A 26,921-nucleotide genomic window follows, 5' to 3' on the forward strand; every position below is an offset into this window, starting at 1 on the left:
ATTTAAATTTGATGAAAAATCGTAAATTATGTTAGACATTCCTAAATTATGATTCAGTCACAGAGATACCTCATGTATTCTAAAAGCAAGCACTTTTACCCAAATCCGTACTAATGTATAACGTTTTCAAACTAAATTTAAGTTATATACACTCATAATATAATAATTTTATTCCGCAAGAATGTCATAGTGTTTGATTTTATAATACAAAGAATACTTTTGTGCCCGAATTATAATATAGAGACATTCCACGTAATTTACTCTTTACAACATTATTTTTATTGCTATACAATCAAAATTTTACATTAAGGTTGATATAGACAGAAAAACAAAAGAAACTTATTCTTTTAAGAAGATTTAAAGAAAAACAAGTATTCAATATCTATGTTGTTCGGGACATTAATGCATGTTGGATCGTCCAAAATAGTGTATTTTTGGAAGGACCGACAAGGGTGTGAAGACATTTTGGAGAGTCCGAACAACATAGTTCAGTATCATTTGAGACATGTGGATGCACCTTCAGTTAGATTTCTGAGCCAGCAAAGTTTCCAAGTATTTCTCCACATAATCCAGGCCACACTGTGTCTTCACAACGGGTAATATGGCGGGGACGTCTAGATAGAATTCTGAAACAGACCCGTCAAGCTTGTCCCATTGTTTGAGCTGTTCACGTGCTGCTTTAACCGCTGCTCGTGCTGCACAATGGACGCTGGCTGCCAGAAGCAATGGTGGCTCACCAGATGCTGCGAAAAAGTATTCATATTAAGATTCAACGGTTTGTACATACAAAGACGGATCCAAGATTTGAAGTTAAATGATCAATACAATGAGTTTTGTTTATTTTCTTTTCTATTTTCTCTCACATCTCTTCCATTCCACAACACCATTCCATAACACCTTTCATGGAATCCGCAGTTAAAAACAAACAATCAATGAACTCGGGAAACTTGTTTGACAGCAGGGACGGGGAAGTAGATGAAGAAAGAATTATACCTTTAGAGGAGAGAACACGTTTTTCGTGGTGTCCACTGTTTACCACATGAACATTGAAGTTTCGAGGTATGGTGTCTATAGTCGGGATCTTGTATGTCCATGTGCTATTTGAGACCATCAACCCCTCTTCATTTGTAAGATACTCTTCGTTCATGAAAAATCCGATTCCTTGAACGAAAGCCCCTTCAATCTGCAAGGAATAGAATAAAAAACAATTGCCACCTATTTAGAACAATCTTGTGATCAAGGATTAAATAGTTCTGAAGTTTGAATAACAGCATTTTTTTTTTTAACAGCTCGAATGCATGATGCACCTGTCCCATATCAACAGCTGGATTCAAGCTCTGCCCACAGTCGTAAATAATATCAGACTGCAAAATGGTAGTCTCTCCGGTCAGAATATCAATCTCCACCTGCAAAAAGAGCCTTATTGATTACTTAGCCATATGAAGGCTCTGCAGAAAATATATTGGCTGTAAAATGGTTCACATCAGAGTTCCGGGCCAAGAGTTGTGCACTCAAATATATTGAAAAATGATAATCAAATACGATTCACTTTCAAGATGTCATGGTGGTGAAATGGTAGGCGGTAGACACAAGAGACTCAAAATCTTATGCTAAAGAGCATGGAGGTTCAAGTCCTCTTCAAGGTTGATCATTCATTCATTCTCAATAAGAGAGGTCGGATCAAATCAGTATTAATATATTGATTCGATCCGACCTCTTAGAATTGAAATAAATTTGGCATTGGATTGTGAAATCTTGGTGATCTAATTCTCTATGTCTGCTTTAATGTAGCAGACTGAAGCAGGGGGCGTTACCAAAACATGGACGACGGAACCAGAAAAAGTGCCAAACAACAAGTTTACCTCACTGACAGCAGCACCGAAGTTCAAATAACTCGTGGAATCAGATTCTGGTACATAATAAGAATTTGCTGCTAAGTTTACTGATTCCATTTGTGCCTGCAAAAAGAAGGGGGTGAGAAGGAGAGAACTGCAAACTCAGATACTTAAAAGATGAGCAAGAGTGGCTAATGGATTCAAATTAACAAGTTGTTGCCAAGCTACATGCACGCGATTAGTGCAATATGGTTCCGAAGCTACATACATGCAATTAATGACCGAACGGGTCGTTACATCTTCCCCCATTGACTTTAAGTGAATCACTTTGTTATGGTCTTCAAATTGAATTCAACACAAAAAAAATCATATTCACTTGTGTTACTCGATTTCAACTAGTACTTTCCAGAATTTTATCTTGTGACCAATTTAAATTTAGCATCTTTGGAATCACGAGTACTGTTAGGACGCGACGACATGTTAAGAACAAGGTAATCATTGATGATAATGCATTCCCTGCAAAGAGAACATCTCAAAGAATACAAATTAACTGTGACTGCAAAAACCAGCCCGAAAAAGCAGAAGTGACGGACTGTGACAATGTGAAAATTAGGTGGTAATATAGTGGGAAAACAAACCTGGCGAATCAGCGTTGGCCAATCAACAGAGACATTTTGTTCCTGTAACTTTTTCTTAAGAGGACTCAGCCTTTCAACCAAGACATTACAGCAAAGTCTAACAGCTTCACAACTTGATTCCGATGTAGTGCTGCCAGCTGTATACCCACCTTGCACCATGCTTAAGGTGTCTGCTTGTATGACTCGTATTTTCTCCACAAGTTCTTCAGCCCAACTGCTTTCAATTAAACCAAGAGAATAGGCAGTCATCTGCTTAACCTTTGTCCATAGCCCTTGGCCAATCTCAATCCCTCCAACCTCTACAACAATTGATCCGTCTTGCAGAATACTGACTTTTCCTGGTTTCGGTTGTTGTGTAGCTTCATACACTATTGGTACTCGAGAGATACCCCTTTTCTTCCATGTGCTTTTCTGGTTGAACTGTTCGATCATCTTGCTTCGTTGAAAAAAGCTTGAGGACACAGCCAACTTATCCATGATACTAGGCAATGTATATTCTCCTACTGATACAATGTTATCATAGACCAAATTAAGACTTTCAAATGTATGAACATTTTTATTTCTGACCGAGTCCACCTCCATCGACAGTGAACTCGATACATGCTCTATTATAGCTTCGGCAATATAAGATCCTTGCACCTCCCCAGGGGCCCGCATAGCCGATTTGCTAGTAAGATTTGTCTTGCATAGTTTTACATCGAAAGATAAGGCACCCCAATCATATTTCTTTAGTGCTTTAATCACATTTAAGGGTAACATGGGGCTTACATCGTCCGAGATCCCAGAATTTATCAATAGATCAAGATGTAATGCTGTGATCTTTCCACTCGACTTGAATCCTACACTATATGTTACTTTCATCGGGTGTCTTCCTCCTGTCATTATCATGTCACTGTTCCGGTTGACATATATCCTGACAGGTTGCCTTAACTTGTATGCTGCAAGTGCGCAGGCTGTGGAGATCTAAAATCATACATAAACTTTGACATCAGAATCAGAAAATTTCATAAACTAACACTATAGGAGATAAGCTAATAATGTTCAAACAATAATTATGTAGATAGTAAATTTTATATCACAAACTCACAGGCATTGATCTGATTGCCTTGCCCCCAAAGCCACCTCCAACTCTTCTTGTAATTACACGGATATTGTGTTCAGGAACACCAAGACAAGTGGCAATCACATGTTGTGCGCTCTCAGGGCACTGGCTTGAAGTATAAACAATCATGCAGTTGTCTTCATCTGGAATTGCAAGGGCAGTCTGTGTCTCCATATAAAAATAGTACTCGGAACCAAGTCTTACCTGGAAATGATTGTTAAAAAATCCAAGCAGTAAAAAGGTTCAAACTTTTAGCATACATCTACAGTTAGACAAGCTAGATCACCATCCAGGAATCAAAATTCAGGATGTTTAAGTATGAGACCATATCATCTAACAGCTTAGAGAACACTTTTATTTACTTAATTATATCTTCAACATGCCCCCTCACGTGCAGGTTTGGTTTTTCTTTTTATGAGACAACTACGTGTTAATCTTTTTAATAATGGGTGGCGGTGAGATTAGAACCTAGGACATCTGCCTGCTCAGATACCATGTTGAAGTGTGTGATCATCTCATCTTAAAGCCTAAGCTATTATTTAAGAGAGAAATATTTCCAACACGGGAAACCATTGTAACCAGGGGCGGCTCTTGCTTAGAAAAATTAAGGCACATGCCTTAGGCCCCCAATTTTGGGAGGCCTCAAATTTTTACCAAGAACAAATTATGTGTTTTTATTTTTATAAAAATAATAATTATTTATAATAAAAAGTATATATATATATATTATTTTATTCTCCTTAACTCCACTCAAATAGAAGAAATCAAGAAAACGTTGTTTTGTCTTATTACATTTCTGACATTCACATTATTTATTTATTTTAAAACTCTTTTTTCACTCTTTTTATTCAAATCTTTGATAAGTTAAAGTAAAACTCTATCAGAAATCTGAATCATTAGTCGAACAGTGTTGAACAAAGTAAATCGCAATTTTTTTTTACTTAAATTTTCAATCAAAGTTAGGTATATCAAGTTATCAACGTCTTGAATCAGATTCTATGGTTCTAACTCTTATTTTGCTTAAAGTTTGTCAACTTATTCCTTAGAGAATTATGTTAACAATTCATATAATGATTGCTTTAGTAAAAGGATATTTTTCAGCATTGAATTGATAAAATCTTACATAAAATTAATTATTTTTTAAAAAAAACGTACTCAAATAAATCACCTATTAAAAAGTTGAAGTAATAATGTGCATCTAAACAATTAGAAAAATAATTTTTAAATAAATATGTATGAAATTTTTTAGGCCTCAAAGAAAATTTCGCTTTAGGCCCCCAGTTACGTTGAGTCGCCCCTGATTGTAACAGACGTGAACAGTAGAGAAATACAAAGTACCTCAGCGGAGAGAATCCTGTGATCAGCTTCAGCCATTCCTTTCGAGAAATCACCGACCTGTTTTGGATACAGAAATGGTGGGATTTGGATAAAGCTAGATTTTTCAACAGCATCCTCAACGGTTAAAATGGGCGAATCTATATTTTCAGTGTCGTATTCAACGAGGGTCGTTCTTGCAGCCACATCAGCAGACCTCTGACTGTCAGCAACCTGTGCCATTCAAAATAGTTCAAAAGTTCCTCTATATTGAAGTGCATGACAAATTAATATTTCATAGAACACAATAGCAGCAGAAGGAAACTTTAAGTGCTCACCACAATGGCGATTCTATCACCAACGCATCGGACGAGATCATCTGCAAATAAGGGCTCAGGATCAAACATTGTAATAACTCCTACATTTTCCCCTCCACTTGGGATATCTTTAGAAGTAATAACCTCGGTGACTCCATCTGTTAATTGATTAGACTTGAGCTGGATTCCTTTAACACCTGCTAATGGTTTCGTACTGTAGATAAATGCTCCATGCAGGCAGTTCGGCGGTGAAGGGATGTCATCTACATAAACAGCTTCACCTGGACAATAGCATGCAAACCAACACATTTGAAGTTCAGAATGTTGCAGACACAAAGTTATCATTTAAAACTATCTTTAGTTGTGTATTTTCAACAAAATATACTATGTTGCTCGGACCCTCCAAAAACTGCATAGATTTTGGAGGATCCTACACACATCCAATGATACTTTGAACAATCCGAACAACGTAGGAATATAAATCACAATCATAAAACTGGAATGTCCAGTGCGTCCGTGAAGAAACTAAAAGACTTGGGAAGGGACAAGTTTCCAGGGGCGGAGCCACCTCGTACGAAGGGGGTTCATCCGAACCCCCTTCGGCGGAAAATTATATTATTTATATATGGTTAAATAATTTTATATGTATATATAGTAGATGTCGAACCCCTTCGGCTACTTCATGTGTCTATTTCTACAGATTTTGAACCCCCTTATTGAAAATCCTGGCTCCACCTCTGCAAATTTCCACATGTGTTCAAAAGCATCTATGTGTGAATGCGAGATGCTTTGTGCACAGAACTGCCCTTTTAAAAACTGAATTAACAAGAAACTTAATCATTGTAATACTCCTAGGCATTTAATAAGTATACTTTGTCCATAACTACTTATATCTCAAAAGGCCATTAGTGTCAAAACCGGAAAAAACGGTAGAAGCACAAGATGATATAAAATATTAAAAGGCGAAACAAACCAGCAGCTTGCATGGCAGCTTCGACCTTCTTCATCGGTTCACCTACCGGATAGTATTCAGTACTTGATTCCATAACCTGCTTAGCAGAAGATAGTAGTGTTTGTTTTCTCCCTTGAATGATGCAGCCATCTTTACTACTTTTGAAAACTTCCTCGACCGAGTTGTCATTAATTCCATTGAGTAAGCCACCAGAAATAACAGAATGAACATCAGTGAAGGGATAAAGAAACTCAAAAACATAACTGACAGCCAAGCTTGATCTGTACTCAGGGTGCAAAGTGCCATCTTCCGGTACCACTTCTAGTTTGATTAATTTAAGTGCTTCATATAAAATATGTACATTTAACATTTTCCCAGTTAGATATTCCTCTACCTTTTTAGCCCTTGTTGCATATTTTGTGCCATAAGCACCAAATGCCAACCGGATTTTGTTTATCCGGAAGCTGTTCTGGCAGAGAGAAACATCAGCCTGGAAAGCAGCATTTATATATGCCAATGCATTTCCATAAGGTTGTGGAGCAGCTCGATAGGTTTCAAACAAAAATTGAGAATTTTGATCTTTCTTAAATGGGATAGAAACAGTTAGAAGCACAGTCCTCGAGTCTAGTGGTGGTCTCGATAGTAACTCTTCCCATGTGAGCTTTTCAAGTCCATGACCAGTTATCAAGCTAACAGTAGCACAAAGCCCGAGAAATAATGTAGCAATATCTGAAGGAAAACCATTCTTCTGTGCCATAACCAAATTTCCTCCCACACTAGCAGAGTTTCTCACAAATGGTGAGGCAATCTTCTCCATCTGGTAAGCCAGTTTATCGGACACCAACTTCCCATATGAACCAACATTGATTTTACTTTCCTCTTTCAAGAATGAAATGAATGTAGAGATAGTCACAGTTGCTCCGACTTCAATGCCCGTCTGATCTCTCTTGATTATTGAGAGTTCAGGAACATGCCTGAGATCAATGTAATGATCATATCGTTGAGTTTCCTTATAATAACCAGTGCCGGTATTACCAACGACAAGTTTAAAGCTTGCACCATTTTCCGTCACATTGGAGTACAAGAAGCTCCGTAGCTCCTCAATGGAAACAGGACTGAACCAAGGGTACCTTGAGGAGTCCAAAATCGTGGCGAATTCACTTTTCAAGAACATGGGATATGTACTTAAATTCTTGGTTGGATCATAGGGAGGTAATTTACTTACTTTCATTTCCTTGGAATCTCCCTTTTTCCAAAAAGAATTGAACCCCAAATCCTCTATATCAATCAGCAGCAAAAGACTTGCAGGCATCAGCAATGGGCCGGTATCCAGTACACCGACAAAGGTTCCCTGCTATGGCCGTTTCAGCTTCGGACGAAGTAAGCTTAGAGAATCCTGGTGGAGAATCTGGGTTGTTTCCTTTATCGGCATTGACAAGAGCAGAGAATAACGACATACAAATTCCAGGAGTGCAAAAGCCACATTAAGAAGCATGGAAACCGGCAAATCTTTCATGAATAGAGTGGAAACCATCTCTGGTGTTCCCAAGGCCTTCACTTGTAGTAATTGAACAACCATTTAAACTGCAAAGAAGTGTAAGGCACGAACTCACGCTAAAATCTTCAACCTTTTTAAGCTTCGGATCATACTTTGATACCAGAACGACACAAGCCCCACAACCACCTGTAACCATACAAATAAGTTAACTTCTTTTTGTACCCAAATTGAGAATTTAGTCTAAAGTCAGCAAACAAGGAAAATGATCATTATGTCTCAGGTTCGAGCCTTGAGAACTGATTGTTTTAACTCCCAATCAACCAGAAGAAATAGGAAAATGAATTACATAAAGTAGTTCACTATGAAACTAAAAACTCCATTAACTTTATATGAGAAAAGAAAATAAAAAACTTGCAACCACAAATTCAGAGAAGAGATTCATTATTTATTTGAAAGATTTCATTGCCTGAAAACCTTCAAGCAACCAGAATCCAAGGCCTGACGAATCCATTATAGCGCTCTGTCCTCATAGTCAAGACTCAAACCCAAGATCTCTATTTAAAGATGTCCCACCACACCCTTATGTGGTTATACACAGGAGCCAAAAAACCCAAAAGGAATTCCTAATAAGTTATCATAACTTTCTGCAGGGTGAATAGTGAATAAGAAAAGTACAGCAGAAGTTGACAATTCCAAGAAAAAAGCACAGAAACAAAGAAAAAGGAAGATTTTCCATAAGAACGCCAATTTAACTAAATCCACAGCTCTTTAATATTCCTTTCGTATTAGCACCAAATCAAACATGTTATAATGCTGTAAAACTGATTTTGATGATTGACAAACTTGATGAAGGGACTTGGTACCTCTAATGCTTTTTCACAGATGTTAAGTGTAGGGGTGTCAAAAATGAGCCCAATTATAGGTAATCTGCCCAATCCGTTCAGAAGTTTAAGGGTCCGACTCATGATAATTTGAATTGGTTCTGTGAAATTAGGTCTTAACCCTAACTCACACCCCAAAAGGTAGCTCAAAGGGAGGAGGATTGCTCAAGCCTTATAAGGAGTCCACTCATCTCATTAACCGTCCATCCATTTCATTAACCACTGATGTGGGACTTTTGTCATTCTTTAACACCCCGCCTCACGCCCAATGCTTAGCATCTGGTGCATGGACAATTTTGATTTTGGGGGCCCCAACATTGGGTGAGACGGGCCCTGCTTTGATACCATGTGAAATTAGGTCTTAGGCCTAACTCACACCCCAAAAGCTGGCTCAAAGGGAGAAGGATTGCACAAGCCTTATATGGAGTCCACCCATCTCATTAACCACCGATGTGGCACTTTTGTCATTCTTTAACAGGTTCAATCTAGACTCATTGAAGTTTTAACTCATTTTAAGAAAATCCTTAATTGAGCCTAATTTAATCTCCAATTTCAACCGTTTTATGACTCTTTATTTGCATTGATGCGATGTATGTTCTTATATTGAAGGTACGAATTACTATTTATTTTATATCTTTTAGGATCTTTCTATCCATTTGTAACTTTTTTTATAAAAAAAAATTGAGTTGAAATTCAAATTGCGGTTATAAAACTTAAATAACAATATATTAAAATTATTGAGATTAAGCGGGTCAAATTGGGCGGGTCAAGACCCAACCCATTTTTAAGTCCAACCTATTTGAGCCCAAAGTAAACTTGGGCAGGTCAGGACCCAACCCAATTTCTATTTCAATCCATTTTAATATCTTCAATTTTAACCCAACCTACCCATGCAGTGCGGCAGAGTGGCAGGGCAGTGTAGCAACAGGACAACAGTGTCCTTGTACACCTCGAACAATGAGAAGAAGTTATGGTTTTGGCCTTTGTCCCTCTCTCATTGATAAGGTGCCTTGACAAAGAGCAAAACCTAGCTTTTGCAACATTGAAAAATATTGCTCTTGTCTCAAAGCATAAGTTGTTGGTGTATATGCTTTTTCTTATTAAAATAAAATATTAAGTGCATATGTTAGTAGGTATAAATTGTGATAGAAGATGATTATTGGTTCTTGTAACTTATATGACCAATAGTTCTTGTAACTCTCATGGTCATTAGTTTCTCGTAACTTATATGATCATTAGTTTCTTGTAACTTATGTAACATCTATCACATTCATCTGCTCACATTACTACCCCTCATTCTACCCATTGATTATAGGGAAGACTTCTTCACCTATAAATAGTGATGTTTTCTTCCTTTGTGAAGTATCCCAAGAAATATGAGACAGAGTGTTAGTAAAAAAAGATGAGAAGTTCTTGTAACTCTCATGGTCATTAGTTTCTTGTAACTTATATGACCATTAATTTTTTGTAACTTATGTAACATCTATTACATTCATCTGCTCACATTAGTACCCCTCATTCTACCCATTGATTATAGGGAAGACTTCTTCACCTATAAATAGTGGTGTTTTCTTCCTTTGTGAAGTATCCCAAGAAATATAAGATAGAGTGTTAGTAAAAAAATATGAGAAGTGTGAAATAATATTTTAGTGTGTAGTAGTGAAAGAGAGAGTTGAGACAACTATATTCACTATATATAAAAGAGAATATTTATATGTTGAAGGAAGGTGTTTTTTTGTGGAGCTTTGGACTTTTCAACTAATCCGGAGTTGTTTGAGTTGTACAACGTTGTTGGACTGTTGTATCCTGGAGGGGACAAGTCAAGAGTGATACTATTGGATTGGTGTAGATTATGCCGCAGTGGGCTTGAATCTCCTTGAAGAGGGCGAAATATCCGCGCCTCAACCTAAAGATTTATTTATTCAATTTTGTCATTTTATTTTCAATGGTATTGTATTATATTTGTGGTATATTGCACCAACATAAGCTGACTCAACTTTCACAAAGTGAAGATCTCAACTACAAGGGACATGCATGCTCTTATTAACCGAAGTTGTTAGTTTATTCTTTGTTGTTAGGTTTTGGTTCGTGTGCTAAACATAGTAAACTTACTCTTCGTAGTGAAGCTTGTGTAGGTATCGTTTCCTCTTATTTTTAGATTGGAGTTGTTGGCTAGAGTTAGCCATGGTGTATTGTTGAAATCTACATCACCTAGAGTTAGTTGGTGTAGTGAGAGTGTAATAGAATTGTTATACTAGAGTCTTGTAATAGAGTTGTTATAAGAGGGAAGGAATTGTTTAATTCCTAGGTTGAAAGAGTTTGTAATCTGAAACATAGCTTGTGTTTAGTAAAGTGGTTAGTGAAATCCTTGTGATAGGTCGTAATTTTTTTCTTTCTTGAGCAACAAGGTTTCCACATAAAAATCTTTTGTTACTTACATTCTGCTATGTAGGTTGTTACTCTTTGTTCTTAGATGTTGATTAGTCATGGACCTGGTCCCTTAACTCGTGGTGGATTCATATGAGCCAACAAACCATATAGTATACTCTAAGTCGGCTGAAAAATATCATAAAGTGTCATAACGTCTCAAATTCTTAATGGACAAAGTTACATGATACCTGATAAGCGGTAGCTAGTACCAATGAAATTAATTTCAAGGTATATCCTCCCCGGACACTAGAGTTATTAAATAACACATATACTCCCTTTGTCCCAATATATATGACTCACTTTGTATTTTAGTCAATCCCAAATAGAATAATGACACATTTAGAGCACAAGTTCAAAAAGTCTTTTTTTTCCTTAAATTTCGTGTCAAATCAAACTACATCGTATAAATCGAAACGAAAGTAGCAGTACTTATACAAGTAACAAAGTGGTAAAAGAAAGGGAGAATTACCTTCACCACAACCAAGTTTAGGACTCTTAAAACAAGTCTGAGAGCGCAAGAAATGAAGCAAAGTTGTAGAAGGATCAATACATGGCAACTCAAACGGTCAAACCTCTCTCCATTAACTGCAAAAACCAATGAACTCCCTTTTTTCTGTTTTTCCTCCATCAAATCAATGTAACAAAATCTTGTCTTTAGCTGAAAAATATAAGGACTGAAAGAAGAAGCAAAGGATCTTGACTTGAACTGGGGGTCCAAATACTTACATTTTTAAGATAATAATGCTTCTTAAATCACAACTCTTGGCTAACTGAAACACTCAAACAGTTAAATTGACACAGACCTTTCACCAGTCCTGTCTTTTTCTAATTTGTCAGCTGAGAAATATCATTGCTGAAAGAAAAGCAAGAATTTTGAATTGATTTGGGTGTCTAAAAATGCTTGCTTTTAAACATGCTACATGCACAATATGGTCAATAAAGTAATATTCTCACTCCGTCCTAATTTATGTGACATGATCTGATTTGATATGAAATTTAAAATAAAATAAAAATTCTAAAACTTGTTGGTGTATATACTGGAACAAATAATAGTAGTATATTACTGTAGAAAAATAAAAAAAAATATGGATAGTCATTTGAGGATTATTAGGTAATTAGTAGAAGATAATGAAGAGAAGGTGACTTTGTGATTACAAAAGATACAAAGAATCTTTCGCTCTTCCTGCCTACTAATTATTATGCTTAATATTTTAATTTTTAATATTAAAATGTGTAATAACACTAATACTTGTATAAAATAAGTCATAGATATTTGTGTGATTATAAATTATTTAGTTAAATTATTACTACTAAATATAATAATATATCATTTTCTAGGACAGACAAAAATACGTAATATAAATTGGCACTGATGGAGTATTAATGATTCATTAAAATCATATAAAGACTTATGAGGTTTCATAGAGTCTAAACTTTTCAGAAAATTCCATGTAAGAAGATTTGAAGGGGACGGGCAAACTACTTATTTTGACTTTTTTTCAAAAAGAATATATATTGAGGACGTGGCAGCATGAAGAGGCCGCCACGTAAGGCTTTTATTTGAGAAAGTAAATTTTATACGTTTCAACATTTTTGTATGCTATTGATAAATAAAGAACTTTTGAATTTGCTATTGTTTCTTTAATGAGGTAGATGGATCAAAATGTCAAACAAATAAAATTAGAGGGGGGAATACTACTTTCATTTAGAGGTAAAATAAAATAGAATTGAAAATTGAATCAAATCATAAATTGAGTCAAATTGAAAAAAAAAAATAGTGATTTGATATTGAAAAAAAGAATCGACTATACTTGGTTGGTTTGGTTGTAACTAAAAAAATCAATCCGATATTATATATATAACTTTTAAAATTTATTTTACACATAAAAATATTTACTTGTTGAAATTATTAGTAATTATAAAAAAAATGTATCATTCTTGTTTAAATTGACTAAAATAAAGTGAATCATATAAATTGTAACACAAAAAATATTATTTTTAAACTAAAGATATGTTGACTTGTGTTACTTCCATGCATATCTAAGAATTTGGTCATTAAGATTAAACAAGTGACAATCTGAGTCAAGTATAAAGGTTTCCTACGTCATTCCGCCTATTATAAACAAAGAAAGGGGAGGTATTCCAATCACACCTAAGAGAGTTGCTCTCTCAACTCTCTACTTTACAAGAATGTACTAATAATTTTGGGATGATTAACAATGAAGAATTAATTGCCTCTTTTGTATAGGCAAAAAATGACTTGGGCTTCAACTATGCTATAGGAGTATTTCAATTCTCCTCCACATCTTAGCATCCTTAGACTCCAAGGAATAGAAAATCAGCCAAGTAAAATTGGCACATGGATTGGACTCCACAAAAACCAACTCTTTTAAGTTCAGTATCATTTGAGATCTATGTTGATACAACTTTGGTAAGATTTCTGAGCCAGCAAAGTTTCCAAGTATCTCTCCACATAATCCAGGCCACACTGTGTCTTCACAACGGGTAATATGGCAGGGACGTCAAGATAAAATTCTGAATCAGACCCGTCAAGCTTGCCCCATAGTTTGAGCTGTTCACGTGCTGCTTTAACGGCTGCTCGTGTTGCACAATGGACACTAACTGCCAGCAGCAACGGTGGCTCACCAGATGCTGCAAGAAAGTATTCATATTAAGATTCAGCGGTTTGTACATACAAAGACGGATCTAGGATTTGAAGTTTACGCATTCCTACAACAACCTCAAGTTAGTCTAGACAAAAGTTACTGGGTTCATGTGAAACTCATAGATTGTACTCTTTATCCACCACCGTCTATGAATGATCATACATATACCATGTTGATCCAAAGAGACATTGAATAATCTATATTATTGGACAAACTTACAGTCTTCTATTTCTTTGGCTAGTTTTTAAGAATCACCTCAAATAGGTTTCGTTATTTTCCACACAACCGAGTGAAGAATGAGTATAAGAACCTTTCATGACATCTGCAGTCATAAATGAACAAGCAAAGAACTTGTTTGACCAAAGGGACGGGAAAGGAAATGAAATTATACCTTTGGACGAGAGAACACGTTTTTTGTGATGTCCACTGTTTACCACATGAACATTGAAATTCTGAGGTGTGGTGTCAATCGTCGGGATCTTGTATGTCCAAGTGCTGTTTGAGACCATTAACCCCTCTTCGTTTGTAAGATATTCTTCATGCATGAAAAATCCAATTCCTTGAACGAAAGCCCCTTCAATCTATAACGAATCAAAAAGAAAAAACAATTCCCACAATTTAGAACAATCTTGTGATCAAGAATTAAATAGCTCTGAAGTTCGAATAACAACTCGAATGCATGATACACCTCTCAATAATATAACGAATTCTAATTACATAATCTAAAATCCATGATGAGGGAAGAAACCTGTCCCAAATCAATGGCTGGATTCAAGCTCTGCCCGCAGTCGTAAATAATATCCGATTGCAAAATGGTAGTCTCTCCAGTCAGAATATCAATATCCACCTGCAAAAAGAGCTTTATTGTTTACTAAGTCATATGAAGATATTGGCTGCAAATTGTCCATAATCAAAGTTTCTGGCCAAGTGTTGTGCACTCATATACATTGAAAATTGAAAATCATTAAATACATTCACTTTCAAGATGTCTTTGCGGTGAAATGGTAGACACACGAAACTCAAAATATATTGCTAATGGGAATGGAGGTGCAAGTCCTCTTCAAGGATGACATTCTCAATAAGAGAGCTCAGATTGAATCAGTACTAATATATCAATTCGATCTCAGCTCTTGGAACTGGAATTCATTTGTCAGTGGCTTGTGAAATCTTGGTGATCTTCTCTATTTACTAAATGGGGAGTACACTTCAAAATAGCAGACTGAAGCAGGGAACATTACTAAGAGATGAATAAAGAACCAGAAAAAGCGACAGAAACAATAAGCTTACCTCACTGACAGCAGCGCCGAAGTTCAAATAATTCTTGGAACTAGATTCTGGTACATAATAAGAATGTGCTGCTAAGTTTACTGATTGCATTTGTGCCTGCAAAAAGAAGGGGGTGAGTGGGAGAGCACTGCAAACTCAGATAATAAAACACGAGCAAGAGTGGCTAATGGATTTAGTTCAATATGGTTCCAAAGCTACATATGTGCAATTAATTCCCTTTAAGTGAAGAACTCTGTTATGGTCTTCAAATTGAACTCAACACTAAGAAACTTACCGTGACTGGTGGAACCAACTTCAACTAGCTATGTTGCTCGGACATTCTGTAATGACCCTCCTGGTCATTTTTGTGGTTTGCCTTTTTGTGTATCGTCTAGAGCATTCATGTAGCGACCCCAAGTCATTTATGACTTGCTGGGACTGACAGTTCGGTCACCTAGTCGTTCGTTTGGTTATTGTGCGAGTTTTAGTGTTTTTGGAGCTTATGAACCTTGAACGATCATTTTCGATCAAAATTTCAAGAAGATGACATTGGAATCCAATTCTGACGATTCCATCAGCTCCGGAAGGATCATTTTAGGCTAGTAGCATGATCGGCATGACTCCTGAGGTTTTCAATGTGAGTCGGTGCAATTAGGCGTTTTAACTTTAATTTAAGCCTAAGTTTGACTTTAGTCAACATTCTGAGTAAACACGCTCGGCTGAGAATTCCGTCAGCGCGGTTAGCTCCGGAATGTCGATTTTGATCTAGATTGACCCTTCTTTTGTGTCCCAAGGTTTCTGAGATTATTCCATGCCCTTTTGTGGTTTTTGACTTAAACTGGCCGTTGGGTGTGGATCCCACTTTTTGTTAAGATGACCTCGTATGGAAATTTTGACTGTGCCATTGAGTCCGGAATATCGAATTTGGTATGATTGCATATCTTGTTTGCGTGCACGGGGTTCCGAACTAGTTCGGAGCACCCCGTCGGAGTTTTTAAGTTTTCGAAAAATATGCTGAAAATTTGATATTTAATGCAGAAAATCAGCAGCCTTTCCAAAACTTTAAAACCTCCTAACTCCCTCATCTCTCAACCGAATTAGGCGATTCAAAGTGTGGGAGCTTCGTATTTTCGGTGGCTTCGCTGTAGAGTGTTCGGAAGTTGTCGGGTGGACGTCGTTCGAGGTAAAATTCGTGATTTACCAGACTGCTGTAGCCTTTTTCGAGTTCTTACTTTTGGCTTTCTTGAATTGGTGTTATCTCACTCATTTTAGCTCGTTTTTGGGTGATTCGAAGTCCCACGTGTTGGGAATTATCGTTGCTACGTCGTGGAGTGTTCAAGGAGTGCTGGGCACCATTCGATTCTTGTAAATTCCAAGTTTAGACTGCTGCATGTTTTCTTTTAAGTTGATTAAAGTGTGGTTTTCTTGCATTTGGGTTTTGCTGCATTTTGAGCCTCGAATTGTATTCCATTTTGGAACACAAGTTCGGGGTACTGTTTTGGGTCTCTTGACGGAGTCAAATCCAGACAGTTCAGTGCGGGACCCACGATTCCCGTTTTGACTCCAAAATTGACCGTCTTTGTTTGTTGTGTTTTTGGTGTCTAAACAACCGTACTAACGTTGTGATCCTATATTTGATAGAGTGACAGCGTTCAAAGGTCGTTCGGGAAGGAAAAGCTCCGGCAAAGTGATTTGGAGCGCGCGCGGTCGGCCTTAAGGTAGGCTACGGCTTCCTTTCTATTAGATTGAGCTTAATTGTGTAAAAGCATGTCAATTGGAGTGAATTAGGGGTGGGTACCAATTTCCTACTTTACTTTGATTAGATACCTCATGTTAGGATCGATTGGCCATATTTCGGGTGTAGTACCATGTTAACCGGTTTAGTAGAGTTGCATGCTTATGTGCTAAATGTTATTGTATGCTTGTATGCTATGTGTTGTAGGTCGTGGTTTTTTATTCCCTTGAGCAAGGAAGTTATCCACGATAAATTAAGTGTTATTTACTTTATGTTCTAATACGACTAGGAACCAGGTTCCTAGAAATAACTGTTGGTGCGTAGTTTCTTCCAGGATATCTCAAGAATACGAATTAACTATGACTGCAAAAACCATACCAGAAAAGCAGAAGTGACTGACTGTGACAGTGTGACTTGCGGAGTTGAAATTTCAGAAAAAAACAGAGGAGGAAGTAATATAGTGGGAAAACAAACCTGTCGAATCAGTGTTGGCCAGTCAACAGAGACATTTTGTTCCTGCAACTGTTTCTTCAGAGGAGTCAGCCTTTCAACCAAGACATTACAGCAAAGTTTAACAGCTTCACAGCTTGATTCCGATGTAGTGCTCCCTGCCGTCAACCCGCCTTGCACTATGCTTAAGGTGTCTGCTTGTATGACTCTTACTTTCTCCACAAGGTCTTCGGCCCAACTACTTTCAATTAAACCAAGAGCATAGGCCGTCACCTGTTTCACCTTTGTCCATAGCCCTTGGCCAATTTCAATCCCTCCAACCTCTACAACAATTGATCCGTCTTGCAGAATACTGATTTTTCCGGGGGTCGGTCGTTGCATAGCTTCATGCACGATTGGCACTCGAGAAATACCCCTTTTTTTCCATGTATTTTTGTGGTTAAACTGTTTTATCATCTCTCTTCGTTCAAAAAAACTTGAGGACACAGCCAACTTATCCATGATACTAGGCAGTGTATATTCTCCTACTGATGCAATGTTATCATAGAAAAAATTGAGGCTTTCAAATGTATGGACATTTTTATTTCTGACCGAGTCCACCTCCATCGACAGTGAACTCGATACATGTTCTATTATAGCTTCAGCAATGTAAGATCCTTGCACCTCCCCAGGGCCCCGCATAGTAGATTTGCTGGTAAGATTTGTCTTGCATAGTTTAACATCAAAAGAAAGTGCACCCCAATCATATTTCTTTAGTGCTTTCATCACATATAATGGTAGGAGGGGGCTTACATCTTCCGAGATCCCAGCATTTATCAATAGATCAAGATGTAATGCTGTGATCTTTCCGCTCGACTTGAATCCTACACTATATGTTACTTTCATTGGGTGTCTTCCTCCTGTCATTATCATGTCAGTGTTCCGGTTGACATATATCCTGACAGGTCGCCTTAACTTGTATGCTGCAAGTGCACAGGCTGTGGAGACCTAAACCCATACATAAACTTTGACATCAGAGTCAGAAAATCTTACAAACACACTACAGAAGATAAAAGTAATAAAATGTCCCCAAGCACAAATATGTAGATTGTAAATTCCTTATTATTATTTATTCTATATACTCACAGGCATTGCTCTGACTCCCTTGCCCCCAAAACCACCTCCGACCCTTCTTGTAATTACACGGATATTGTGTTTAGGAACACCAAGACAAGTGGTAATCACACGATGTGCGCTCTCAGGGCACTGACTTGAAGTATAAACAACCATGCAGTTGTCTTCGTCTGGAATAGCAAGGGCAGTCTGTGTCTCCATATAAAAATAGTACTCAGAACCAAGTCTTACCTGGAAATGATTGTTAAAAAATCCAATAAGTAATAAACTTAAACCTTTAGCATACATCTACAGTTAGACATTCTAGATCACCATCCAGGGATAAATCCAGGATGTTGAAGTGTGTGACCATCTCAATCACGTGCACGCTTGATTTTTTTCATGAACCTAGCACGTGGAAATTCTTTTTAATAATGGGTGTGGTGGTGGTGAGATTAGAACCTAGGGCATTTTTTCATGAGTTTAGCACGTGGAAATTCTTTTTAATAATGGGTGTGGTGGTGGTGAGATTAGAACCTAGGGCATCTGCCTCTGATATCATGTTGAAGTTGTGTGATCATCTCATCTAAAAGCCTAAACTGTTAGAAAGAGATATCTCCAACACAGGAAACCATTGAAACAAATGTGAACAGTAGAGAAACAGAAAGTACCTCAGCTGAGAGAATCTTGTGATCAGCTTCAGCCATTCCTTTCGAGAAATCACCAACCTGTTTTGGATATAGAAATGGTGGGATTTGGATAAAGCTAGATTTCTCAACAGCTTCCTCAACGGTTAAAATGGGTGAATCTATATTTGCAGTGTCGTATTCAACGAGGGCCGTTCTTGCAGCCACGTCAGCAGACCTCTGACTGTCAGAAACCTGTGTAATTCGACCACCATATCAAACAACATAAGCAAATAGTTCCTCTGGATTAAAGTGTGAAAAAATAATGTTTCATAGAACACAATTCCAGCAGAAGGAAACTTTAAGTGCCCACCACAATTGCGATTCTGTCGCCAGCGTATCGGACGAGATCATCTGCAAATAAGGGCTCAGGATCAGAAAATCTAATAGCTCCTACATTTGCCCCTCCGATTGGGATATCTTTAAAAGTAATAACAGCGGCGACTCCATCTGTTAATTGATTCGACTCGAGCTGGATTCCCTTTACACCCGCTAATGCTTTCGTACTGTATATAAATGATCCATACAGGCAGTTTGGCGGTGAAGGAATGTCATCTACATAAACAGCTTCACCTGGAAAATAGTATATAAACCAGCGCACTAGTGTACGAAAATAAAATCATGGGGGGAGGAATACATGACAACAAGGGCAAACAAAGGTGAAGAAATGACCAAAACAACTGATCTAGAAAATACTGAACCATTTTCAGAGAAAAAGAAACTTCAATCGAAAGCTCAAGAATGCTTTTCCCTTCTGTACTTGTTGTTCTTTAGTTGTGTATTTTCACTTTAGATATCTGTTACCAATTTAACAAAGAATAATTATGTTGCTTGGACCCTCCAAAAATGTTGCCGTACCCACGTCGAATCCTCAAAAAATGCATAGATTTCGGAGGATCTGACACACATCCAACGATACTTTGAACAGTCCGAGCAACATAGGGATATAAAGCGCAAGTATAAACATGGAATGTCCAGAGCATACCTTAAGAAACAAAAGACTTGGGAAGGGACAAGTTTCCACATTTCTACTATTCACAAGCACTCTAAACGAGGTTTCTCCTAAGTACGAGAATCTCAAGCAATTTTCCTTGGAGCAATGGTGATATAGGTCACGGGTTTGAATCGTGGAATTAGCCTAATTAGGTTAACCTGCCTACATCACATATCTTGGGGCGTGGCCCTTCCTAACACTCTGTGTGAACACGGGATGCCTTATGCACTGGGTTGTCCTTTTAAAACAGAATTAACTAAAAAATTAATGATTATACCTTGTCCATAACCCTCATTTCTCGAAAGGTCATTAGTGTTAGCATGATGAATTAATAGTGAATTATTGTATATAGTGTTGTAAATAAGTGTAATGATAGAGAATTGTTGTAGTAATCATAGAGAATAAATATTGTGATAGAATATCAGATTTGGAGGGATAGCATAGCAAATTTAGAGGGATTTGAATGGCAGATTTAGAGGGATTGAATAGCTGATCTTTAGGAATAAGGACAACAGATCTTTAGGGATGTGTAATGTGTATACTTCTCAATATAAAGTAAAGACTCTCACTTAGAGAGGCATTCAGCAAAATCTTGACAATTAGTATCAAAGCTGGAAAAAATGGAAAGAATCACAACATGAAACAAAATATTAAAAGGTAAAACAAACCAGCAGCTTGCATGGCAGCTCCAACCTTCTTCATCGGTTCACCTACTGGATAGTACTCGGTACTTGATTCCACAACCTGCTTAGCAGAAGATAGTAGTGTTTGTTTTCTCCCCTGACTAATACAACCATCTTTACTACTTTTGAAAACTTTTTCGACTGAGATATCATTAATTCCATTGAATAAACTACCAGAAAGGGCAGAATAAGCATCAGTGAAGGGATAAAGGAACTCAAAAACATAACTGACAGCCAAGCTTGATCTGTACTCAGGGTGTAAAGTGCCATCTTCCGGTACAACTGCTAGTTTGACTAATTTAAGAGCTCCATATAAAACATGTATGTTTAACATTTTCCCGGTTAGATATCCCTCTATCATTTTAGCCCTTGTTGCGTGTTTTGTGCCATAAGCACCAAATGCCAACCGGATATAGTTTATCAGGAAGCCGTTCTGGCAGAGAGAAACATCAGCCTGGAAAGCAGCATTAACATATGCCAATGCATTTCCATGAGGTCGTGGAGCAGCTCGATAAGTTTCAAACAAAAATTTAGAATTTCGATCTTTTTTAAATGGGATCGAAACACTTAGAAGCACAATTCTCGAGTCCAGTGGTGGTTTCGACAATAACTCCTCCCATGTGAACTTTACAAGTCCATGACGAGTCATCAAGCTAACAGTAGCACAAAGCCCAAGAAATAATGTAGCTATATCTGAAGGAAAACCATTCTTCTGTGCCATAACCAAATTTCCTCCCACACTAGCAGAATTTCTAACAAATGGTGAAGCAATCTTCTCCATGTGGTAAGCCAGTTTATCGGACACCAACTTCCCATATGAACCGAAATTGATTTTACTTTCCTCTTTCAAGAATGAAATGAGTTTATAGATTGTCACAGTTGATCCAATGTCGATGCCTGCCTGATCTCTTTTGATGATCGAGAGTTCGGGAACGTACCTGAGATCAATATAGTGATCATATCGCTGAGTTTCTTTATAATAACCTGTTCCAGTATTACCAACGACTAGTTTAAAGCTTGCACCATTTTCTGTCACGTTGGAGTTCAACAAGCTCTGTAGATCCTCAATGGAAACAGGAGTATACCAAAGGTACCTTGAAGAGTCTAAATTCGTGGTGGATTCACTTTTCAAGAACTCGGGATATGTATTGAAGTTTTTAGTTGGATCATAGGGAGGTAATTTACTTACTTTCATTTCCTTGGAATCTCCGTTTTTCCAAAAAGCATTGAATCCCAAATCCTCTATATCAATATCAGCAGCAAAAGTCTTGCAGGCATCAGCAATGGGCCGGTATCCAGTGCACCGACAAAGGTTTCCTTCTATTGCCTTTTCAGCTTCGGACGAAGTAAGCTTAGAGAATCCCGGTGGAGGATTTGGCTTGTTTCCTTTATCGGCGTTGACAAGGGCGGAGAAAAATGACATACACATGCCGGGAGTGCAAAAGCCGCATTGAGAAGCATGGAAACCGGCAAATCTTTCATGAATAGAGTGGAAACCATCTCTGGTGTTCCCAAGGCCTTCACTTGTAGTAATTGAAAAACCATTTAAACTGCAAAGAAGTGTAAGGCATGAACTCACGCTAAAATCTTCAACCTTTTTAAGCTTCGGATCATACTTCGATACCAGAACAACACAAGCCCCACAACCACCTATAACCATACAAATAAGTTAGCTTCTTTCTGAACCTAAATTGAGAATTTGTTATACAAATACATAATCAGATTAAGATGGAAGGAAAAGAGATGATACCATATAGTCTAAAGTCAGGAAACAAGGAAAATGATCATTAGGTCTTAGGTTCGAGTCTTGAAAACTGATTGCTTTAACTCCCAATTAACCAGAAGAAAAAGAAAATGAATTACATAAAGTAGTTCATTAGGAAACTAAAAACTACATTTACTTTATACGAAAAGAAAAAATGCTTGCAGCCACAATTTAAGAGAAACCGATTCAGGTAAATGGAAGATTCCATTGCATGTAAACCTTCAAGCATCTAAACTCCAATGGCCTGACTAATCCATTATACCGCTCTGTACTAAAGAGGACCCCATTCTCAAGACTCTAACCCAAGACTTTTAGTTAAAGATGAAAGAACCTTAACTGTCCCACCACGCTCTTCGGCGGTCACAAAACACTTAGGAGTAGTATTTTAATTATGGACAGGAGCCAAAAACCTCAAAGTAATTCCTAATAAGTTAGCATAAACTTTCTGCAGGAAGACTAGTGAATACAGTGGCGTAGGCACATGTATGCCAGGGTGTCCAATTGGACACCCTTCGTCGGAAAAAAATACCGCATATACAAGTAAAATGACACATGAAGTGATTAAATAACATATTTTGGACATCTTTGACATAATAGGTTGTTTTAGCCTAGTGGTTTAAGATGTCTTGAATGTGTGTTTAGACATCTTTAATGAGTTAGTGCTCGCGTGTTTAAATCTCACTTGAAACAATTTTTTTCCCTTTTTAAAAAGAGCTTTTGTTATTTAATTTTTGGACCCTCTTCGTGAAATTCTTGGCTCCGCCACTGAGTGAATAAGGAAAGTACAGTAAAAAAGCACAGAAACAAAGCAAAAGGAAGATTTGCCATAAGAACACCACTTTAACTAAATCTACAGACATTTCTTGTGTATTTGCACCAAAACAACCATATAGTTACACTATAGGTTGGCTGAAAATCATGAGGTCTCATGTTCTAATTCATCAGAGGCAAAAATACTAGGCAATTTCTTTTGTCCAATTATTGATGGATAAAGTTGTATCAGATGAAAGGTATCCCGGTAGCAATGAAAGTCGAGGTGCGTTTAAACGGGACCGGATAGTACGATTATTAAAAAAAAAAAACAGTATACATGTAACAGAGTGGTGTAAGAAAAGGAGAATTACCTTCACCACAACCAAGTTTAGGACTCTTGAAACAAGTCTGAGAGCGCAAGAACTGAAGCAAAGTTGTAGAAGGATCAATACATGGCAACTCAAACCTCTCTCCATTAACTGCAAAAACCAATGAACCCCCTTTTTTCTGTCTTTCCTCCATTAATATAATAGCCCTTTTGATACAGACCCTTTATCAAAATCTTATCTTTTTCTACTTTCTGAGCTGAAAAATATCCCAACTGAAAGTGTTAAAAGAATTCCCATATTGGAAAAGTGATAGAAAATTTGGTTACCTTATATGGAATTGGACAATCATAGTTTTTGGGCTAAGTTAGGGCCAAAATCCATCTTTGACAAAAAGCTTCGTAAAAATCATATCTCTTTCAACAGTGACTGATAAAGCAAGAATCTTGAACTTGAATTGGGTGTCCAAATACTTAGCAGTTAATTGGTACAAACCCTTTATCAAAATATAGTTTTTTATACATTTTTTCTAATTTCTCAGCTGAAAGAAAAGGCAATAATTTTGAATCGAATTGGGTGTCCAAATGCACAATATGGTCGACAACAACAACACCATACCCAGTATAATCTTTGACAAGGTTAAAGTTAACACAAATCTTGAATTTTAATCCAACATGTTCTTGCATTGATTTGATTAAATTTTAAAGACTTGAGATTTCATGGAATCTATTACACTTTCAGAAGATTTGAAAAAAAAAAAATCGGAAGATGATTTGAAAGGAACGGACAATAATTTTTGTACGTTTTTTTTTTTTAACTTTATTTAAGAATATATATTGATCACAACGTGATGTAGTGAAAGGGACTACTTCAGCCTTAATTGAAAAAAATATTTACTAGGAAGCATTTTCTCCAAACGGAGTCCAATGCGGCCAAATCCTAGGCAACTGCATGGATTAGTAATGCAGGGATTACTAATGTAGATATTAGTTTTTATCAAGTATTTGGTTCATTATTTCCCATTTAATCTTATGTTTGGTTTAAAACTCTAGAAAAAGTTTATTTCCTATTATACCCTTGAGTTATTATGAGAATTTATATTTCATTTAATTTGTCAAGTTAAATACTAAAATATATATATATAAAATTATTATTAATTTTGAGGTGTGATATGTCACTATAGAGATCCTTGATAGCACGGTATATTTTTAATTTTTTGTTGGTCAAAATATACCTTAAACTTATCATAGATTTAAGGCTATTTAATTGTTAAAATACACGAAGCTTATTTTTTTTAAAAAAAAAAAGTTCAAGTGGTCAATCGACAAACTACATTTTAAAAAAAAACCAAAAAAATCAACCCAATATAACAAATCAAACATGGAGAAAAAAAATATTAATTTATGAAATCATCAAATTACATGGAACGAATTTGGAGAATTTAAAAGAATATTTAGAAATATTCTCATATAAATAGAAAAGAGCATTAACTTACAAAAAAAAAAAATAGGAAAATAGATTTGGGGATAGTTTAGTCGTTTAGGGGTCTTATCCAAGGATTGTTAAACTTTGGATTAGTTATCCCTCCCTTTTCTAGGGATAAATTAAGACATTGTGGGGTGGGGTCGTTTGGTACAAAGATGCATGATGCAGGGATTAATTTTTATCAAGTGTTTGGTTCATTGTTTCCCACCTAATCTTATGTTTGGTTTAAAACTCTAGAAAAAGTTTCTTTCCTAATATACCCTTGAGTTATTATGAGATTTTATATTTCATTTAACTAGTCAAGTTAAATACTTATAAAATATTAAAAAATTATTATTATTTTTGAGGTGTGATATGCCACTATAGACATTATTGATAGCACGGTATATATCTAATTTTTGTTGGTCACATATACCTTAAACTTAACATAGATTTAAAGCTACTTAAATTGTTCAAATACACGAAGATTATTTTTTAAAAAAAAAAACAAACAAACAGTTCAAGTGGTTAATCGACGAACTACATTTTTAAAAAAACGAAAAAATCAACCCAATATAACAAATCAAACACGGAGAAAAAAATATTAGTTTGTGAAATCATCAAATTACATTGAACGGATTTGGAGAATTTAAAAGAATATTTATAAATATTCTCATATAAATAAATAAAAAAAGAACATTAAATTACAAAAAAAAAGAAAAAAATATTTGAGGATAGTTTAGTCATTTAGGGGTCTTATCCAAGGATTGTTAAACCTTAGATTAGTTATCCCTCCCTTTTCTAGGGATAAAATAAGACCTTGTATGAGGTATAACTGATCCATGGATTAGGTTAAATATAGTAACCAAACAATGTTTTTGTTGGACTAAATTTTAATCCATGGATTATTTTGATTAATACCTCCTACCAAACGGATCATGTATGAGGTATAACTAATCCATGGATTAGGTTAAATAAAGTAATCAAACAATGTTTTTGTTGGACTAAATTTTAATCCATGAACAATTTTGATTAATACCTCCTACCAAACGGGTCCTTAAATGTATTAAATGCACTTTAAATCTCACTATCTTAAAATTTAAAAGTTATTAAATATAAAAAATATATATTTCTTCTCAAATATATTAAAGAAGTGAAAAGGACGTTTGTAAATTTAAAATAGGAATTTTACACAGCTATTTTATGTTATCTATCTTAATTGACTGGACAGGAAATTAAAAAACTAAGAAACATGCTAGAAGGTTTTGAATGATCTGGTAACGAAAAATGTGTATAATGGATTAGTAAATATACTTTAAACTAGGTAATTTATTCGTGCTTTGCGTGGACATAAATAATTTTTTTAAGCTTTTGAACAACCTTTTCAATAATTAACTGTTATAAGAAAAAAAAGAGTAAATTTTAGTATGTTTTAAGAACATTTCAATAGAAATTAAATGATTTGACATTATCACATATCTCAAAAATTGTAAATATATAATGAATGATTAAAAATATGTTCATATCTAATCATTTTTATCTTTTACATATTTTATTATAATATATGTCTGATGATACAATTGTCTTGTTAAACCAGAGTGATGTTTTTATGTAGCAATTAGACATCATTTTTTCTATTTTTTTGTATATTAAAAATATAGAATCTGATAATTTTATGGTTAGAATAACTCCTTGTGAAAAAAATATTATGTGAAAGTTTTCGATAACCAATATTAGTTATAAATAAATTGAGACCGTTAAAAATGTATACCACAACAATATAAATAAATTTTTTTAGACACAATATACTTGTCTGAGGTTAAACGTTCACAACTTTTCGTTATTGTTACTTTGTTATTCTAACAAAATTTATAGAAGGAGAAAAATGAATTTGAAACAACAACAAAATAATATTGCTGACCCTTTTAGAAATTCATTCTTCATTAAATTGTTGTTTTGAAGGTCCTTTTACGTGCTTAATCAATGCACTTTACGACTTTTTCAGAAATATGTATGTATAATTGTTGCATTATGAAAGTACAAGTAGATCAAAATGTTGGATTCTATACTCATG

At 36.0% G+C, this 26,921-nt stretch overlaps 1 protein-coding gene and 1 pseudogene across 3 annotated transcripts; both read right to left on the minus strand.

The window, feature by feature from the left end:
* Positions 1-256: 256 nt before the first annotated feature.
* LOC125810483 (abscisic-aldehyde oxidase-like) lies at positions 257-11,595 on the minus strand (annotated as a pseudogene). The gene is made up of 10 exons (XR_007441869.1): positions 11,437-11,595; positions 6,180-7,842; positions 5,228-5,487; positions 4,914-5,123; positions 3,561-3,779; positions 2,474-3,436; positions 1,863-1,958; positions 1,308-1,406; positions 994-1,183; positions 257-743 (listed from the first exon to the last, which is right to left on the minus strand). The product of XR_007441869.1 is annotated as an abscisic-aldehyde oxidase-like (transcript).
* Positions 11,596-13,113: 1,518 nt separating this feature from the next.
* Positions 13,114-23,668, minus strand: LOC125810482 (abscisic-aldehyde oxidase-like). 2 transcript variants are annotated; one of them, XM_049489953.1, is made up of 10 exons: positions 23,429-23,668; positions 20,525-22,189; positions 19,176-19,435; positions 18,848-19,057; positions 18,210-18,386; positions 17,109-18,071; positions 14,921-15,016; positions 14,382-14,480; positions 14,025-14,214; positions 13,114-13,619 (listed from the first exon to the last, which is right to left on the minus strand). In XM_049489953.1, the coding sequence occupies exons 1-10, from the start codon at positions 23,577-23,579 to the stop codon at positions 13,369-13,371; spliced, it is 4,062 nt and encodes a 1,353-aa protein (XP_049345910.1). In that variant the 5' UTR covers positions 23,580-23,668; the 3' UTR covers positions 13,114-13,368. The 2 variants fall into 2 exon arrangements, with proteins under 2 accessions (XP_049345910.1, XP_049345909.1); XM_049489952.1 differs by having other exon boundaries at positions 18,210-18,428; positions 23,429-23,667.
* Positions 23,669-26,921: the final 3,253 nt, after the last annotated feature.

This window comes from Solanum verrucosum, unplaced genomic scaffold, assembly GCF_900185275.1.
Source record: "Solanum verrucosum unplaced genomic scaffold, falcon-dt-bn FXZP01000118.1, whole genome shotgun sequence".
In the NCBI taxonomy this organism is placed as follows: Eukaryota; Viridiplantae; Streptophyta; class Magnoliopsida; order Solanales; family Solanaceae; genus Solanum; species Solanum verrucosum.

Bases quoted from the DNA above. Each gene is read 5' to 3' on its own strand.
- LOC125810482 (XM_049489952.1), bottom strand. From the start codon at position 23,579: ATGGAGGAAAGACAGAAAAAAGGGGGTTCATTGGTTTTTGCAGTTAAT. The intron at 19,058-19,175 runs GTGGGCACTTAA...CGAATTACACAG, and splicing joins GCGACAGAATCGCAATTGTG to GTTTCTGACAGTCAGAGGTC. The intron at 14,481-14,920 runs GTAAGCTTATTG...CTCTTTTTGCAG, and splicing joins TCGGCGCTGCTGTCAGTGAG to GTGGATATTGATATTCTGAC.